General features: G+C 43.8%; 1 protein-coding gene across 12 annotated transcripts in view; it reads left to right on the top strand.

Moving 5' to 3' along the window:
* The window catches only part of LOC109646109 (WD repeat-containing protein 7), a 59,896-nt gene that overhangs the window by 9,587 nt on the left and 36,844 nt on the right, over positions 1–13,465 (top strand). For 9 of the 12 annotated variants that reach the window (XM_069513686.1, XM_069513680.1, XM_069513682.1 and 6 more), the window contains 6 exons: positions 546–760; positions 4,074–4,307; positions 4,406–4,699; positions 4,800–4,996; positions 8,160–8,257; positions 11,151–11,291. In XM_069513686.1, coding sequence (XP_069369787.1) covers positions 546–760; positions 4,074–4,307; positions 4,406–4,699; positions 4,800–4,996; positions 8,160–8,257; positions 11,151–11,291 — 1,179 coding nt within the window. The remainder of the gene's footprint in view (positions 1–545; positions 761–4,073; positions 4,308–4,405; positions 4,700–4,799; positions 4,997–8,159; positions 8,258–11,150; positions 11,292–13,465) is intronic. The other 3 variants (XM_069513687.1, XM_069513685.1, XM_069513688.1) reach the window with 1 other exon arrangement.

The raw sequence follows: 13,465 nt of genomic DNA, 5'->3' as shown, positions 1-13,465 counted from the left end.
GAGAAAGATTGATAGACACGGGGATAAAGAGAGAGTGAGACGAGAAGCACAGAGAGATGGAGGCTGAGATAAAGTGTGTCTGCTTCCACTCGTGGACACATTCCACAGAAACAAGACAAGAACGACTGAATGTCCCAGAATCCTCCTCTGGAATCAGGGCAACACTAATGTTAGAGGTGAACCAAAGTGATGAAGGACGTTCTGGTATATTTAAAACAATCACTGTTTATATATTATTTCTATTTTGTACATTTTCTTGTGTTTGTATTGTTTATGTCTGACGTTATTTATTATCTCTTCAATGTCACAATTTACTGTAAAATACACAAACGTCAGGTTTTAATGTCCAGACCTGATCTCATCAGTTGAAGAACAAACTTTCTAAATACAGATACTTTAGGATTATTGTGCAGATTTCATCATATTCGTTTGTAGATATTAGCGTCCTACTGAAATCTTTTTCCAAAACGATCTTCAAGTGACGTGTGCAGTAGTTGTCGAGGTGTCTTGCTGGGACACATGATCACGACAGCTTGTGTCTTCAGGAGCCTTGGACCGTTGTGTGATGGGCATCACGGCGGTGGAGATCCTGAACGCCTGTGACGAGCTGGCTCCGGCCACCGTGGACGCTCTGAGCCACTCGGCGGTGAACCTGAAGCAGGCGATGACTCGCCGCAGTCTGGCGGCGCTGAAGAACATGGCCCAGCACAAACTGCAGACGCTCGCCACCAACCTGCTGGCTGCAGACAACGCCGACAAGGTACACACGCACAGAGTCCTGAGAGACACACACACACACACACACACACAGAGGTCATGTTGGTCAGAAAGCTGGCCGGAGTCACAGTCCAATTAAAACGCTGCTTGAGACAAACCAAAGGTCAACAATACTGTGTGTGTGTGTGTGTGTGTGTGTGTGTGTGTGTGTGTGTGTGTGTGTGTGTGTGTGTGTGTGTGTGTGTGTGTGTGTGTGTGTGTGTGTGATAAACCGACCGCTGGTGTCTCCCAGGGAAGCATGAACTATCTTAAATGTCAGAAACTGCAGCGTTTCTTTTCTCTGCGCTTGACTTTTCCAGAGAGCAGCTCAGATTTAAAGAGATGCAAGTCACTGCTGCAGGACGTGACGCCCCGTTCGCACCTGGCGTTCACCTCCGAGAGCTCCAGGTGTGAACGCACCTCGGGCGCATTCGAAAGCTCATTCCTCAGACCACGTTTTCTCTGAATGTCGACTCTCGGAACCACCGGACTTGAAGCTTTAACGCTCTTGAACCCATATTTGTAAATGACTCTGCGGCTCCTGTTCTTCATCCTGAGATGTTTGAGTTCTTCCAGTTTCATGTCCGTCACGTGTTAGAATCCTCGTTAACACGCATACAGAACCTCCAGAACCTCTGAGGAACACGTCTGTTCAGTGTCTTTCGGCAGCTTGTGAAGTCAGAACAGTATTTTGTGTGTAGCCTCTTTTCTCGGCCTCTGACGGAGATGATGTGATGTGTAGTGACGGAGTAAACCCGGCCCACCTGCGCCTCCCTGCACAGAAAACAAACACCGTGAATAATTTAGTTTTTGAACAGAGTTCAGTTCAGCTGGTACAGTTTGACTTTTACAGTTTCACTCTGAATCCATTTATCTCCGCGTCTCTGTTCGTTGTGTTGTTTTGTTTTTTTTTCTTCCTCTTTCCTTCCTCCAGAATAACCTTTGTGTTGTGTCTCTGCCCCCCCGTGTTTTAGATTTACTGTAGGTGTCCCCCGGGCTTTTTCTGCCATAACAGCCCATAATCACAGCTCTTTTTCTGAAAAGGCCAACACACACACACACACACACACACACACACACACACACACACACACAACAGCTGCAATCTCTTCTCCCCCGTTTCATCAGAAATACATCACCGCTGTTCTTGTTTCTCCGCCTCAGTGTCGTTTCTCTCTCATATCCACTCAAATTATGGGTCAAACCACCACTATCCCCTGTGTGTGTGTGTCTGTGTGTGTCTGTGTGTGTGTGTGTGTGTGTGTGTGTGTGTGTGTGTGTGTGTGTGTGTGTGTGTGTGTGTGTGTGTGTGTGTGTGTGTGTGTGTGTGTGTGTGTGTCTCTGTGTGTCTCTGTGTGTGTCTGTGTGTGTCTGTGTGTGTGTTTGCTCCCCCGCTGGGAGTAATGACAGATAATGACCATGAAATGTCAGACTATCAACCTGAGCATTACACCCAGCCAGCTGTAAGTCATTGTGTGTGTGTGTTTGTGTGTGAGAACAGCTGATGTTTGTGTGTGTGTGTGTGTGTGTGTGAGACTCTGAGTGTGTAGTTCTAGTTTTGCTGAATGTTAAACTATTGGCTGATCAATAGAAAATTACTTGACTGTAATTCCGATAATTAATTGATTATTTTTCAGCGATTGAATCAACTTCAGGATATAAATCAATGAAACGAGTTTGCTCAGATAGAAACTATCGTTTGAGATCGTTATGAAAATGTTAATTAGTTCTTGGTGTTGATCATAAAATCAGATCCACCAGCTTCTTTCTCTTGAAAGATTTCAGTCTCAAAACTTGGATTTAGATGTTGATGCAGTGAGATTTTTCTACATGTATGTATTTATTTGTGTGCGTCTCCGTGTGTGTGTGTGTATTTGTGTTTGTGTGTCTTTCTGTGTGTGTGTGCACAAGTTTACAGTGTTGTATGCCAGAAGCACCCTGCAGGACAATGACCTTTAGACCCACTGCCCAGGAGCTATAGGACACGTGTGTGTGTGTGTGTGTGTGTGTGTGTGTGTGTGTGTGTGTGTGTGTGTGTGTGTGTGTGTGTGTGTGTGTGTGTGTGTCTTTGACATGTCAGTTCTTCAAAAATAGAATCAACATAAAACAAGACTGTGACTAAAATCTATTCCTTTTACTTCTTTGTTCACTAAAGAAATTTAAATATTTGTTGCTTTTTAATAAGTAGATTTTTATTTTGTCAAAAAACTATTTTTTTTTATTAACATCAAAACTGTGCGTGCGTGTGTGTGTGTGTGTGTGTGCGTGTGTGCGTGTGTGCGTGCGTGCGTGTGCGTGTGTGTGTGTGTTCGCCTCAGAGAACATTTAATATCCACTCAGTCACAACAAGCCATCAAAGGACCTGTGTGTGTTCATCATTGTGTATGTGTGGATGTAATGTGCATGTTTCCCTTTGGATGGCAGTGTTGATCCACCAAAACCACACACACACACACACACACACACACACACACACACACACACACACACCATACACACATCCAGTTCAATTCAAAGAGCTTTATTGACACAAAAGGATTAAAACAGTGTTTAATGAGCAGAAACAAACGTGGAGTGTGTCTCACGTTAGAGTTCAGTGTCGTCAGTGGACGTAACAGGATCAAAGCAATCGATCCGTTGATATGATGAATATTCTGTGAAGCTGTTAACGATTAAACTCTTTTTAATCTCATCTGTCTCTGAATTGGTCGGATTAAAAAGTTCATCCTGTGTGAAGGAGAGAAGCTAAAGCTAATTCAACAGTGAGGAGAAACGAGTCAGCACAACAGGACATACAAACGTTCTGCAGACGCTGTGAGACGACAGCAAATAAAGATTCTTTCACTTTCCTCTCGTCTTTTTTTTTTCTCTTTTATTTCCTCACTTCATTCCTAATCGTCTCCTCCTCCTCCTCCTCCTCCTCTGTCAGAGTCGGACTCTAACAGCATCACAGTCGTCTGATTACAGTCATCAGGTCATTAACATGTAAACAAACAGCTCCGCACACACGTCTCTGCTAATACAATTAAAATTGAGCGGTGCATTAGTATTGGTGGTAAATACAGCTGTGTGTGTGTGTGTCTGTGTGTGTCTGTGTGTGTGTCTCTCATTTATCAGGAGTAACGATGCTGGATTTTCTTTGTTGATGTTTTCTGACACTGAAATATTTTCAAGGATTGGAACTGATGAATATTTGCAGATGAATTTATTTCTGGATTCATCGATCTTGAAGTTTTTCCTTCTTCTCCCGGAGCAAAGAAAACTGTGCGACGCACTTTTTAAACATTCATCACTGTTTCTCTCTCTCCCTCGTTCAGGGCAACCTGCCGAAATACTCCCACAATGCCCTGGTGGTCCAGGCCATGAAGACCAACCTGACGGACCCTGACATGCACGTGCTGTTCTTCGACGTGGAGGCGGTGATCATCCAGCTGCTGACGGAGGAAGCACAGAGACCCAACCCCACGCTGGTGTCTCCGGAGACGCTGCAGAAGAGTCAGGCCGGAGCCGACAAAGGGGGGTCCTTCCTCGCCAACAAGATCTTCAAACAGGTCGGCAAAGAAATCCACAGGTTTCAAACCGGATGAGGACGATTATCAACCTGAGACATTTGTCTTAACTGGAGTTTCTTATTATCTCGTTATCTCAGGTGAAGGAGACGATGAAGGAGACCATAAAGGAGCACCTGCTGGACGAAGACGAAGAGGAGGAGGAGGAGATGAGGCGGCGCGAGGAGAAGTCCAAGTCTCTGAGTCTGCTGGAGTACAACCTGACCATGGACACGGCCAAACTCTTCATGTCCTGCCTTCATGCCTGGGGCCTGAACGAACATCTGGACGGCATCTGTCTGGAGCGACTGGGCATGCTCAGACCGCACTGCCCCATCTCCTTCGGCCTGATCTCCAGAGGAGGCCACATGTCCCTCATGCTGCCGACCTTCAAGGTACCTCCAACTAAAATATACAAATCAGACGACCTGAGTTAAAAAGTATGGACTGTATCAAACGTATCATTGACATCTTGGTCTGCCTTTTTTTTCCCAGGAGTCCTTGCTGTATCAGTTGTCCTTGGCGACAGGTCGTAAGCTGACTCTGTCCGACATCGTGGGGAAGGGGACGTACGGCGTGTCGAGGGCCGTCACCACGCAGCACCTCCTGTCCGTCATTTCTCTGGCCAACACGCTGATGAGCATGACCAACGCCACCTTCGTCGGCGAGCACATGAAGAAAGCACCGGCCAGGTAACACACACACACACACACACACACAACCTGTTCTCCATGTTAGCAGATGGGACATGGACCAACTGAAAAACGATTTAAAGCAGACGTTAAATAAATGTTTGTCACAGATGTTTCCGTCTTTACACGAGGTTTTTATCTCACTGATGTTTGTTCATGTTTCTGCTCAGTTTGGCTTGAATCAGTTATTTGATGAGATAAAGAGAGCGGGAGGAAGTGGAGACGTGTCGACGTGGACTCCATCTTAAAACTAGTGAACAATGAGTGAAACCAGTTCATAATGCATGAGAACAGAAACAGAAACCGGTTTCTGAGTCCGATCACACGTGTTCCACATGTTGTTCTCTCCAGAAGATCTGAATTCACAGAAAAACACAACCCTGACCCATCATCAGTGTTTCCAACTGAAAACCAAACATGCTGGAGTGCACACACACACACACACACACACACACACACACACACACACACACACACACACACACACACACACACTCTGATTGTTTAGTCCGTCTGAGCTCTCATTGTGCTGTGAAAGATTTAACACAGAGGTGGAGGTCCTGCTGCTGTAACACCAACACATCATTTCATCAGCGCTGCACAGAAGAACCCTGCGGCTCAGAGAGGGAGGGATGTTTCCTCCTCTCCTCCTCGCTCATCGTCTTTTTTAAACAAACATAAAAACCAAAGTTTCTAGAACGTCGTCTGTAGTTTTGGCCTCTGCACACGTCACCTCATTGTTCTCAATCACTTTACACCTTCAGAGTAAATGTCTCTCGGGGTCGGTTCATCATCGGGGTCTTGTTTTAGATGAGTTATAAATAAGATCCGTGTCTTAGTCGTGAAAACGAACCAATCACAGCCATTCTTCTGAAAGGGGGCGGGTTTTATGAGTGACAGAGGAGCTGTACTGAAACTTTATGCATTAGGGGCGTGGATACAGTGTGACTGACAGCTAGTACCGTCCAGTGGGTGCAGGTGACAGGTGCAGGTGGGGGCATGCAGTGTCCTTGAACTCTGTCAGGCTCCACCCCCTGCTCGTCCACATATGGTAACCTCTGGGTTCTAAAAACGTCGTCAGGTGACCTGTTCAGATCGCTGTGAACCGTGTCGGTGACGTTTCCTGAGTTCAGACACTGAAGCCACCAGCGTCTCCTCCGTGTCAGTGATTTACATCCAGGGAGGATGAAGAGAATGAAGCGCTGTGATTAAAACGTGGTCGGCTGAAAACATCGGGAACAAAGAGGAGAACAGACAAAGCAAGTTTTCAAACGTCTTTTTACTTTCTTACAAACAAAGAACTCCTCCTGTGCGTCGTGTCCACATCAGAGCAGGCGGAAGCTGAAGACGCTTCTATTAAAGTCAAACACACAGATCTGCTCTCTGCTCGTCTCCACCTCAGCACTGCAAACCAGCGACGGTCAATATTTGAAGGTGTTTGGGTTTTTTTGGCGTTTTCATGTTCCCTCTCTCACATTTATGACGGTGGAAGAAGCTTCATCTCACAGAAACCACAACAACAAAAACCTCCACGACTCCGACCGACGGCTCACGTCTGCAAAAACAACCACGACGTTCTCATGCGTGAACAGTGATTCGAGTGTTCGTTTAAATTCAGCGTGAATCTAAAACTTATCGTCTCTTCTTCTTCCTCCTCCGTAGAATAACAGTTTGTATTTACTCTCCCTGCGGCGTTTCCTTCGAGTGAAGGTGAAGAGTTCTGGATTAACTATCGGAGACGAGGACACTTATAATCTATACGAGTCCATATGGATTAATTTTCACTTCCCAATAATCACACACCGCAGCTGTCAGCGCTCCACAGTTTATCGAGTAAATAGAAAAAAAAAATGTTTTGCTGGTTTTCGCCATTTTACCTCAGAATTTCCAATCGCACCTTAAGTACATTTTAAGCGCAAAAATTTCAAAGTAAGATTTTCTTCTGGATTTGAATTGAGTGAAGTTTGACTAACGTGGATTAGTTGAGATCTGATTTAGATAATAACCCAGTTTTCCAGCCGTCGCACACGTCACACATGCAGATGGAAGAAGCAGATAACTCGGTGAGCGGCATCGACGGAATTCTGTCACTCTGACAAAGTCTGATACTGAATTTAATTTAAAATTCTGAAATTAAAAAATGGTATTTAGAATTTATCATTCGGGCTCGAGCAGCGTGACGACCGAGAAGTGAAACAGAAGTGTGTGTGTGTGTGTGTGTGTGTGTGTGTGTGTCTTTATTATGTTTCTTTGTGTGTGTTACAGTGAAAGGCTGAGAGCAGGTGTGTGTGTGGTTGGGGGGGGGGGGTGTACATGCAGGTGCTCTGTTTTTCTGAATGGATCTCAGCTGTGATTACATCATAACATCAAAACAAAAGCATTTATTGTGTGTTTGTGATGCTCAGTACATTCCAGGACTTAATTTCTATTTGTGTAAATTTATTTAATTCTACATCTGTCACTGTGTGTGTGTGTGTGTGTGTGTGTGTGTATATGATATATATACACACACACACACAAAACTGTTGAAGTGACTTATGTCTTCAAGTACGTAAAGACAGAATAAAAGAGTCTTTAGGAATCATTACAAGTTTTAAACACATTTTGTTTTGGTATTTAAATACCCCCCCCCCCCCCATTCGTCCTTCGTCGTTGATAAAACCATCGGTGCGGTGATGTCACCATGTGACCTTCCTCCTCATCACTTTTCAAAAATGTTCCTGCTGTAGAATTTTGGAATTCAAAATTTTTTTTTTTTTTTTTAACCAGGAACCGTCGACCTCCCCGGTAGTGATGTGTTGCCAGGCAACCGTCATCGATCACTGCATCGATTGTTGTATTGGAAGTGTTTGTGTGTCTCTGAAAGTTTAGACGCCTCCGGTCTGTTCAGACTCCGGACTGTGTCCTCCACCCAAAATTCAATAGGCTGGAGCCTGACAACGAAGACACACACACACACACACACACACACACACACACACACACACACACAGAAATTCAATATGTTAGTTTCAGGAAAGTGAAATAAGAAAATGCTGTTTGGGAGAAGTCCTGGTTTTCCGTGTGTACCTCGCAGTGTGTTTCTTTGTGTTTCCTGTGTGTGTGTCCTCCTTTCTCCTCACTCCTTAATATTTCATGCCTCCTCTTTGTGATCCTCCTGCAGGCCTCCCAGACCAGGAGGAACCCCGGAGTCTCCTCGCAGGACGCCGGCCGTCCCCCCCCAGCCCTCCTGCCCGGCGCTACAGGCCCAGATCAAACAAGGTAACTACAAAAGGAGGGGCGCTCGCTTCGCACACCCCCAGGGCCCTGTGGGGAGGAGGGAGGGGGAGGGGTTTTGATAATGCAGCCCACTGGCAATAAAACCCACAGAGAGTTACAGGAGAAAAGCCAAATATCAGGAAGCTGCTGCTCTTTAAAGAACTCTTCTGTCGGCTCAACTCACGACCGCTGCTCCTGCTCACGTCTCTAAATAAGTTTGATTCACGAGAGACTGACGGAATATTACGTTTGTTAAATCAGGAAAAAGCACATTTACATTTTCATACTGGGGAAATGGTTTTTGACTCCGAGTCTCATGGCGGTTGAGGGAAATGTGATTCGGAGAGACTCCGTCCACTGATTGATGCTCCTCTGTCCAAAGTGTCGTCCTGACATCGCGTCGTCAGGCTGCAACAGTTAATCGATCATGAATCAGATTCTAATTTATCTCCAACTATTTTGATCGTCGATGAATCAGTTTGAGTGTTTTGTTTGTTTCTCGGCTTCTTAAATGTGGATGTTTGCTTTAGTCTGGAGGTCAAGGGTCGATCTTGAAGATCAGAGGAAGAGAGAAGAGGATGAGACAGAGTTTGAAGAAAGAGAGAGAAAGAATTTCACTCAGTAAAGTGATTAAAGGAAGTTTGGTCTTTCACTGCGGAGAGAGTCACTGCAGTCACCATCTGCCCACACACAGACACACACACACACACACACACACACACACACACACACACACACACACACACACACACATCATATGACGAGCTCAATACCTACAAACATACATGTGCCATGGGTGGCACCCTCAGGTGTTTGGGTGTGGGGGGGGTGTGGGGGGGCTGGAGCTCAGTGCTATTGTCACGCCTTAATGGAGTCCAAGCGTGACAAGCGCGTGGACTTATTCATGCCACACGCCTATTCACCGCCATTCAGAGGGAACGCTCGGCCGTGACCTCTGCTCAGCCAGCTACTTCAAGTGTGTGTGTGTGTGTGTGTGTGTGTGTGTGTGTGTGTGTGTGTGTGTGTGTGTGTGTTAATCCTGCTCACTGTTTCTTTTCACATGGAAATAAATGAGGAGGCCGTTCTGATCTACTGTGTTTAGAGATGAGTGAAGAGACCAGATGATTCTAAAACGATGTTTTACATTTGATCACAGTTAAGTTATCTGAGTATTTGTTTCACATGATTTTTTTTTTTACCCACAGTTAAAAGCGTTGGACCGAGGAGCTGCTTCATGCTCGATCTTAGCCAGAGAAATAAAACAGTAAATTTAAAGTTAAAAGAGAAATTCTTCTTCTGAAAAAATGTCTTTGCTCTTTGAAACGTCAGGATTTTTAAAACGTTGAGTCAACAGATGACTTTTTAAAGCCTCTTATATTTGTCACGGTTCCACAGAACTAACGAGTATTTACTGGAGTACATTTTACATTTACATTACGTTTACGTACGTTCTGGATATAAATTCTAAAGTTTCATATAATTCTATGATATTTACACCAAGAGGACCAAAGGACAGCGTCGTGACAAACTGTCCACGAGCTGAAGTCGAACATATAAAACTGAACCCACTGAAATTCAGTCTAATTTCCTAATAAACACATTTTCATCTGAAATGTTTTTTTTCTCCTTCGCTCGAGCAGACGACCGCACTCATCCTCTGATTCTTCCTCTTCTCTCTGTTTCACTCGATTTCTACTCTGTCGTTCACTGCATGGCTTCAGTCTGCTGCCCCTTCGCTGGATAAAGAAAACCTCCCACACACACCCCCCCGCTCTCTCTCTCTCTCTCTCTCTCTGTGTCTGTGCACGTCTGTCCGTCCTGTTGTCTGTTGTCTGTGTCCCATGTTTTCTGTGCGGCAGCTGAACAGTGTGTGTAAATGTTACCTGTCGCGTCGTCGGTGAAGGTTCGTTCACCGTCTGTTGCTGTGATTAAAAAATATAAAATCATGTTTTCAGAAGCGAGCGAGTCAAACACTCGTCATGAGAAGTGAGTGACATCGTTTGATCTCCACGACGTAAAGGTTTCAGGTTTCCGGCTGCAACATAAAGAATTAAATCAAGTTTAATGTCTTTTTACGACTGCATGTAAAGAAATTATAAGAATAACTAGAAATATAATTCATCCTGCTGATATTTGAGAATTCTTATTGAAAACATGACGATGAGGTTTCAGTGCCGGAGTGTGAAACCTTTGTGTCTCGGTCCAGGAGTTCAGTTCGGCTTTGTTCTGATGTATTTGATCTTTTCATCCCTGAACTAACAGATGATTTCTCGTCTCAAGTGGTTGCTGGGACTTTTTAATTGCCTTTGTTTCACTGTTTAATTTTCATCTGTGCCTTTTATTAACTTTTTAAACTTCATACGTCGCCTTTATCTGCATCTTCTGGTTAATTTCCCCTTTTTGTGTTATTTCTTCCTATTGCCGTACTTTTTATTTTACCAGATGTTTTTGTGTTTTTAGTTTTTGCTTCATCAGGTTTGTTTTTGCTTTGGTTGAAGAGATCTCCTTATTCAAATCTTCACATTAGCAGCTACTGCTATTATCATTTTACATGTTTTCTACAAATGTGTTAAAGTAAAAGGGTTTATTAGATGACAAGGAGACTTTTTGATTAATTAATAAGAGAACACTATTACATTACACTTCATGTGTGGTGTCAGTCTGACCTTCGTAGACGTGTGCTTGATGCTTTTATTAAATCAAAGCGGATATTTTCATCATTGATTTCACTTTTTGTTTCATGTTTTCTTTTCTTTCGTGTTTTTTCGGCTCTTATTTTGTTTTGAGCACATTTTCTTCCTTCCTGTTTCCTGCTCGCTCATTTTCTCGGTTTTGTATTTACACTCTTCCTAACCTGTTCTTTCCTTCTTGACTATTTCTCCTCTTCCTTTACAAGCTGCTGTAGCTGCCGCAGCCAACACCGGCGCTGCTGCCGCCCCTCCTGGGGGTCCGGGGGCCCCTGGGGGCTCTCCCCATGGGGCCCCTCGTCCCCCCAGCTCCAGCCCTGCCTCTCATAACATCCCCTCAGTCAACGAAGGTACAGACTGAACTGACGGGCACCACTTAGGGAACGTCTGGCAGCCATTCTCTTTTTTCCTCTGTCACTTATTTTCCTTCGCTTCCTAGAATCCTTTCTTCTGTCTTTCTGTTTCTTCTCTACTTCCAGCATATATTTTTTATTTTTCATTGTCCATTCCTATTTCCTCTTCCTTCTCCAGACTTCACTCTCTCTTTATGTCATCACAATTCTTCACCTCCCCTCTCTCTTCGTTCCATCAGTTATTCATCTTCCCAGTTCTTCCTCCCCCTTTTCTCTCCTCGGGTCTCGTCACCTCATCTCTCTTCTCTTGCATCAGTCTTGTTTCTCCCTGCAGCCAGTGTTAGGTTTTCATCTCAGGTGTCTAGCTCCAGTTTTAGCAGCGTCTTTGTCCTTGTTTTGGTCGACAGCGCTGTCTCTCTGTTTATCTGTCTGCCATCGCAGAGTTCAGTCCACTCTCAGCCACGTCGGTTACAGAGATTCATCGTTCTGGCTGCAAAAATCTGTCAAAACCCCACTTGACACAGAAACCGGTCTTCATTCTTTCTTAATCCGATAAATATTCAAACACGGATACGTTTACAAATGATAGCAAATTATTGAAATCGTAACGAAGCAGCAGTCCTCCCATTTCAATTAGTAATAATCACGCTTATGACGCTCCACAGAAAAAGAGGCTGTTGAAAGAATGTAATTAAAAACGCTCTGGAGCGCAGCGTGATGTCATCTGCAAAGAAGTGCACTAATATTTGGAACTGATGCATTTGAGAGTGTATTGACCTCAGTGTCCTGCTCTTTGTCTCTCTGTCTCTGTCTGTCTGTGCGTCCTGATGTCTCAGTGTCTTGACGCTCACTGTTTGCATGTTTGCTATTTTCCACCTGATGGAACGAGGGAATCTGTCGCCACGAAACAATTGAAATGGAACAAATCCAAACAAAAAAACAAGAACATTGACGAGCGATGAATCAAAAGTTCCCTTGTTGACGATCAGTCGTTCCTCTGTTTTCACCTGCAGCACATCCAACTTTCCAGGCCTGTAAATTAAAAAGTTAAAAACTAAACAAAACAAAAAAAAGTTTAACTTTTAATGTAAATCAACTGAAGTGCAACAATCATGATTTAGATTTGACTTATTTTCTTTTTTATTCCACTCATATTCTTTTTAAGCAGCTATTAAACAGATTTTCAGCAGCGTGCTGACTTTAACCGCGGAGGCTCGTGAACGATCTCCTCACCTCCGGTTCGTAGGGAAATCAAATGCCTGCTTGAAGTTCACAACCTTTAGTTTTCTGAGCGAGCCAAAATCATTTTTATTTGGTTTTATGACAGAAAATGGCAAGCATGCACACAGAGGCTGGTTCCGTCTCTGTACCTGTGGGAACATTTTAGTAAAAGTGAATTTAAAACAAGTTTATTCAACATGTTTATTCCTAAAACACTGCCCTGCAGAAAACCCTTCATTATTATTATTAATATCACAAAGTGGATCCATCTGATATCTGGTTTATTTGTTGAATCCTGATGAACAGCTGTTCTGTAGCATTGTGTTGGTTGGTTTATCTGGTTTAATATTAATACTTAAATTACAAGTGAAATAGAAATGTAATACCAGTAGAAGTAGATGTAGTACTAGTATTATTATATTAGTGCAGCTGAAGCAGCAGCAGTAGTTGTGTTGAACAGGGTTAGAATCAGGTTTATCACGAGGGGATGACAGATTTCCAGATGTGTTGCTCTCAGGATTTTATATTTACAGTTTCGAATTAATCCGTTTAATCAAACGCTTCACAATCATTTGAGGTTTCTGCAAGACAGTGATGCACAGTTTGAAACTAGAGGTTGACTGATCTTTGTCTGATTATCAAAATATTCATCACAATAAATCTGTCAACCTCTGCACAGTTTTCCTGAATGCAGTGTGTGTGTGTGTGATACTCCTAACGGTGTGAGTTTCCTCTGTACTGTATATGTCAATGGCGGAGGTAAGTTTACCTGGAGTCTGGTAAAGAAATTTGTTTAGAATTTCTTTCCTGCTTAAAAATCACTGTGTCCATCACACGAGTACATTTCACGAACATGCGTCCTCCCTGGAAACCATATATTTCACCAATATATGCGAAGAAGGTGCCTGGTTTATGTTGAGCATCGACAAAAGAATGTTTCAGTCCATTTT

The sequence above is a fragment of the Paralichthys olivaceus genome, chromosome 18 (assembly GCF_024713975.1).
Source record: "Paralichthys olivaceus isolate ysfri-2021 chromosome 18, ASM2471397v2, whole genome shotgun sequence".
NCBI classification, from domain to species: Eukaryota; Metazoa; Chordata; class Actinopteri; order Pleuronectiformes; family Paralichthyidae; genus Paralichthys; species Paralichthys olivaceus.
This window is presented reverse-complemented; position numbering and strand designations above follow the sequence as displayed.